The sequence below is a fragment of the Apteryx rowi genome, unplaced genomic scaffold (genome assembly GCF_003343035.1).
Source record: "Apteryx rowi isolate R43461 unplaced genomic scaffold, aptRow1 scaffold_1928, whole genome shotgun sequence".
Classification (NCBI taxonomy): domain Eukaryota; kingdom Metazoa; phylum Chordata; class Aves; order Apterygiformes; family Apterygidae; genus Apteryx; species Apteryx rowi.
In genome coordinates, this window is record NW_020448228.1 from 1 (window position 1) to 5,566 (window position 5,566).

At 69.3% G+C, this 5,566-nt stretch overlaps 1 protein-coding gene across 1 annotated transcript; it reads right to left on the reverse strand.

The window, feature by feature from the left end:
- Nucleotides 1–6: 6 nt before the first annotated feature.
- LOC112964535 (leucine-rich repeat and calponin homology domain-containing protein 4-like) lies at nt 7–3,249 on the reverse strand (the record flags this gene model as incomplete). The annotated part of the gene is made up of 14 exons (XM_026062759.1): nt 3,042–3,249; nt 2,258–2,404; nt 2,028–2,154; nt 1,829–1,934; nt 1,587–1,723; nt 1,368–1,486; nt 1,180–1,276; nt 996–1,083; nt 789–916; nt 642–709; nt 393–530; nt 242–301; nt 104–152; nt 7–18 (listed from the first exon to the last, which is right to left on the reverse strand). Coding segments are annotated over exons 1-14 (1,410 nt in total), but the record flags the coding sequence as incomplete, so codon positions are not given.
- Nucleotides 3,250–5,566: the final 2,317 nt, after the last annotated feature.

The window sequence follows — 5,566 nt, forward strand, 5'->3', positions numbered from 1 at the left end:
GGGAGGCGGATCCGGGCCCTGCAACGCAGCCATGGGGGGGGGGGAGCGGTTAATTAGCGCCCGGCCATCGTTAACCCTCCCCTAACGAGCCCGGCGTCCTCACCTGCGTCCTCGGCTTCCGCGGCAGGAAGGTGCTGCTGTCCGGCTGGCCGCTGCGGAGGGAGGGGGCCCGCGGTGAGCCCAGGCGTCCGGGGGGGCCCAGGCGTCCGGGAGGGTTTTGGGGGGGAATTAGGGGTCTTACTTGCTCTGCGTGGGGACGGTGGCGGCGGCGGGGCCGGCTCTGGGCGCCGTTCGCAGGAAGCTGGAATGGAGGAAGAGGTTGGAGGCGGCGGCGGCGGGGGCCCAGGCGTCCCCGCTCCGGCTCCGTGTCCGCTCCGGCTCCGGCTCCGTACCTGTCCCGCTTCTCCAGGCTCTGGCTCCGCAGCGCCTGCTGCTGCCGCTCGCGCTCCTGCCACAGCTGGAGGGTCTCGGGGCGCCTGCGCTCCTCGCTGGCGGCCTCTTCCCGAGCCTGGACGGCTCCCGGAGCCGCCCTAGGAACGGTGGCGTCATGAGCGGGAATGGCGGTGGGAACGGGAACAGCGGCAGGAACGGTGGCGGGAACAGCGCGTCCCCCCCATCCCACCGGCTGCGCCGACGCTCACCTGCCGCCCGCGGCTTTGTCCCCCGCCTCCGCTTGTGGGGACAGGCTCTTCTCCGGCCTCTGCTTCCCCTGCGGAAGAGGGAGAGGAAGGTGGGCACAGGGTGCGGAGCGCCGGGAGCCCGGCGGGAACGGGGGGAAGCGGCCTCACCTCCGGCGGGGCCGGGCCCTGCGAGCTGGCGTCGGAGCGGGCGGCCGCCGCCATCGCCGCCTCCTCCTCCTCCTCCCCGTTGACGCTGCCGTCGATGAAGTCGACCTGCTCCAGGTCGCTGTCGCCGGCTGCGGGGAGGGAAAGCGTCGGGCGCCGGCTCCGATCGGAGCAGCTCCGCAACCGGAGCGGATCCGCGGCTCCGCTCACCCGCTCCGTGCCGCTTCTCCTTCAGCTGCCGGGGCTCGCGGGCCAGCTCGGCGATCCGGAAGGACAAATCCGAGAACTCATCCGCGGACTGAGACGGGAGAGAAAGGGGGAAACCCTGGGGAGAAGGCGGCTCCGGGAGGGACCCGCCGGGATGCGGCGCCCCCCTCTCCGCTCGCCCGCCCACCTCGTTGCCGGACCAGCGCTTGCTGCCGCTGTCGACGCTGTTGAAGCCGGAGTCCAGGCCTCCGTACTGGCGCGCGGGGTAGAGCTCGTCGGCGAGGCTGCGGAGGAGCAGAGAGCGGGGCGGGCAGCGGCGGCGCTTCCGGCGCTTCCGGCGGCTCCGGCCGGCTCCCGCCGCGCTCCCTCCCTCACCAGGTGCCGAAGGCGGAGGGCCGGGCGGCGCGGGCGAGGTCGGCCAGCTCCGGCGCCGCTTTGCCGCAGGCTTCGACGTTGAGGTATTTGAAGATGTGCACCTTGCCCTTGAGACACACCTGGAAAGAGGCAAAGGCGGCGGGATCGGGATCCCCCCCCTCCTCCTCYTCCTCTTCCCGTATCCCGTCGCCCCGCTGCCGTCCCGGCCGCGCCGCTCACCTGGGCGGGGGGCGAGCGCAGCGGGTTGTTGTCGGACAGGATGGTCTGGAGGTGGCGGAGGTGGCGGTAGCAGACGGGGATGGCGGCGACGCGGTTGCAGGAGAAGTCGAGGCGGACGAGCGGCAGCTCCGACAGCTCTGGAGCGAGGAAGTGGGGGGGGCGGAGCCGTCGGAGCTGCCGGATGCGGCTCCCCGCTCCGCGCTCCGCGCGCGCGCTCCCCCGCTCCGCTCCGCGGCACCCACCTTCGGGCAGGGCGGTGAGCTGGTTCCTGCGGACGTTGAGGTCCCGCAGCGACTCCAGCTTGCCCACGCTGGCCGGCAGCGACTGCAGCTCGTTGCAGCTCACGTCCTGCCGAGGGGAAGGTCAGCGAGGCGACGGAGGCGGCTCCGCCGCGGCGCCGCATCCGGCGCATCCCGGCGCCCCCCTTTTTCCCCGGCTCACCAGCTGCCGGAGGGCGCTCAGGGCGCCGATGGCGTCGGGCAGCAGCGGCAGCTTGTTGTTGCTGGCGATGAGCACCTTGAGCGGCAGGCGGCAGAGGCAGGCGGGCAGCGCGGCCAGCTGGTTGCGGCTGCCGGGGAGGAGCGACAGGGCCCGTGGCAGCCTCCGGCTCCGGCTCCGGCCTCGGGAAGCGCCGCGGCGGCTCCTCCGGCGGCGCCGGGGCCGCTCCCTACCTGAGGTTGAGGTAGGTGAGGGCTTGCAGGTTGGCGATGGCGGGCGGGATGCTCCGCAGGCAGTTGTGGTAGAGGCTCAGCGCTTCCAGCGACACCAGCCGGCAGGCGTCTTCCGGCACCTCGGCGAAGCGGTTCCGGGACAGATCTGTATGGAAAAGGAGGAAAACGGTGGGTCGGCGGCGGCCACGATCCTGTCGTCCCTCCCCGGGGCCGGTGGCGAGGATGGCTCGGCTGCTTGGGTCACCCCACGAGCAGTTTCACCAGCTCCAGGCTCCAAAGGTTTTCCCTCCYCTTGGAAAAGCCGAGCTGGTGCTTCCCAGGCACGGACCGAAGCGCGGGACACCACCGTTTCGGGAGCGGAAAGGCGGATGGCGGCAAACCCTTTGGCCACAGCACGGAAGCTTTAAAATGAACCAAAATCCCCCGGGGAGCATCCGGGTAAATAAAACCCATCCCGAGGCCGGGAAGCTCCCTAGGGAAAACGCTGAGAAGGGCCAGGGGCCGCTTTCCCCAGGACGGGTCCCCTTTCCGCGCGGCAGTCGGAAAACCGTCTCCGGGAAGACAAGGACGCAGCCCGGCCGCCCGGCTCTCGCTTTCCTCCCCGCTCCATCGAGCCTCCTCGCTCCCAGAAGAGCGAAGCCGGCGGCTCATTCCCGGCTTCCGCTTCCCGCCACATGCCGGAACGGGGCGTTTTACCCCGTTCCAGCGTTTCACGAGCGGCGCCCGGGTTTTTCCCCCCCCTTCCCACTCTCTCCGGCGGCAGCGGCGGCAGGAAAAGGCRCCTCGGAGGCAGCGGCCGGGGCGAACGTCTCGTTTCCGACGGGGGGGCAGGATGTGGGTTTCTTCTGGGGTCGAGGTGGCTCCCGGCTCGCGCTCGGCTTCTGCTTGCCGGCGGCATGGGGCCCGCGGAGGCGGCATCTCTCCCAGCTGCCGTTTTCCGTTCCCCCGAAAAACAAGCGGCGGATCAAAGCCCCTCGCGCGGAGGAATCCGGCCGAGATACGAAGCCATCGGGACAGCTGATCCCCCCCCTCCTCCTCCGGCTTCGCTTTGGGAATTCCTCGGCGGCGACTGCGAACGGCTCCGGCTGAGCGGTCGGAAACGCCAGCGGAAGAGCAGCGAGGGTCCGTCTCTTATCCGGGAAGCGGCAATAGGAAACGCTCTATTATCCGGGGAGGGACGGCGGTAACGGGGAGACGCGGCCTCCCGGATCCGAAACAGAGGGCAGCCGGGCTGGGGAAGCCCCCCGGTCTCCGAGGGATTCCCGGCTCGCTCTGCCAGGGTCTCCGGATCGGATGCCAATCCATCGACAGCTCCAAAATCCTCCCCTTCCTTCTGGGAGTTTGCTCCAGCGGTTAATCGCCCTCATTCGGGGGAAAAAAACAACAATTTGGTGGTGTTTCTCTCTCTTTCTCCCAGGTTCCGACTCTTCCTCCTCTCCGAGGAGTCGGGAGCCCGCGGGGCGCCGGCGCCTTTCCCGGCAGGAGGCGCTCCGGGATGCTCTCAGAGCCGCCACGGTTTGGTGTTTTTTGCTTTAAATAKCGGGAAACGATCAACGCGCTTGGAAGCAGTATTACATCCCGCTCGGAAGCGCGAGGGGAACACGCCGGCTGCCGAGGCCGGCGACAACTGCTAAAATACTTCGGATTCGTGGAAGACGAACCCTCCGGAGACTCGGGCTTTCCAGCTGCCGGCGCTCGCGGCAGGATCCGAGTTTTTCCCACGTCCCAAGGCGGGATGAGGCYGTTCCCAGCACTCCACCAGACGAGTTCGAGGGAAGGTTTCCCAAAGGTCCCTGCCGAGGTCCAGGAGCGATGCCGGTTCGGAGCGGGGCCTGCAGCCCCTCACCTCGAGGCCGAATCCCGGGACGGGAGGGTTTTCCGTAACCACGGTGCTTTGGGATCGCCGCTCGGGAGAAGCGACCGTCGGCGTCCGGCAGAAACGGAGCAAAAGAAATCACGGGAAGAGCTGCAGGACGCTCGGAACCCGGAGGCTTTTGCCGCGCAACGCGAGGGATCGAGGGACCGGCTCGGCTCGGCGCGTTGCCATCGGTTACGGCGTGGTCCGAACACGGGGACAAACGCCCCAAAACCCGGCCTGAAGCCGACTCCCGCCCCAGCGCCGCGGGAGCACCCGGAGCACAGCCGGAAGCAGGAGCGAGCTTCGGCCCGCTCGGACACATCGGGGAGGAGGCCGACGGGGGAGGAACGTTTTTATTCCCGTATTTGGATCCTGAATTCCCGGGACGACCCTGAAAAGGCACGAGCGGCGCCCGGGCTCGGGGAGGGGGGGACGGTTCGGGACGCGGCCCTGCCCGGCTCCGGCGCAGCGGCCGGAAGGGGAAACCAAAGGGGGAAGCGAAAGCAGGGAGGCGCCGTGCCCGGCCCCCTCCGTTTTCCGCCCCGGCCCCCGCAGCCGCTCCGGGGTCAAAATCCAACTCCGGCGATCCCAACGCCGCGCCGGGTGGGGAGGGAAACCGAGGCAGAGGGTGGAGGGGAGCCGCCGGCCCGGCTCCGGCTCCCATTGGATCACGGATCAGCCCCRGCCAGCATGGCGGGTCCCAGATTCACCCTGAGTTACGGAGCCAGTTTTCCCATGACGTCTCGGGACGGAGCGAAAGCGGCGACGGAAGCTTTGCTCCAGGGGGGCCCTGCCAGGGCTCCTCTCCGCTGCCCCGGAAACCAGCCACCTTCTTTTCCCAACTCGGCCAGGTTGTTTTTTTGGGGATCTTTCTCCCTCCTGGCCCAACGGGGTCCCCGGCGCGAGCGACGYGGCCGAACCAGGCGCTCCGATCCCTCCGGAGCTGGGGAAGGGGGGTGCCGCGTATCCACGAAGCCGCTCGCTCGTTTTAGCCRGCGCGGAACGCCGCAGGCCCGGCAACCTTTGCTTTGCAAACGAGCCCATTTGTTTACGGGGACGGTCCCACCGGTTTTGGGAGCTCGGCTCTGCCCCGAGCTGCCCGCGGGGATCACGCCAGTCCCGGCCGCATTATCCCGCTGCCGCATTATCCCCGGCTCGGCGCTCCGGGGTGGCGGCGGGGGGGGGATTTGATATGAGAAGGCGACGGGCTCTGCTGAAAGGCCCGATTGAGCGGCGGCACAAAAGGGCGAGTGTTCGCGTCGCGCCCCCAGCGTCCCGTCAAAAGTTCATTGTAGCGAGGAAGCTCCCGGAGCGGAGGTTTGGCTTGGCAGCGGCTCCGGCTTCGCGATCGCAGCGCGGAGGGGAGGAGCGGAGTGGAACGGAGCGGGGCGAAACCGCAGAGGTTCACACAACAAACAGGTGGCAGCTAACGGGGGGGGGGAAGAGCGGGG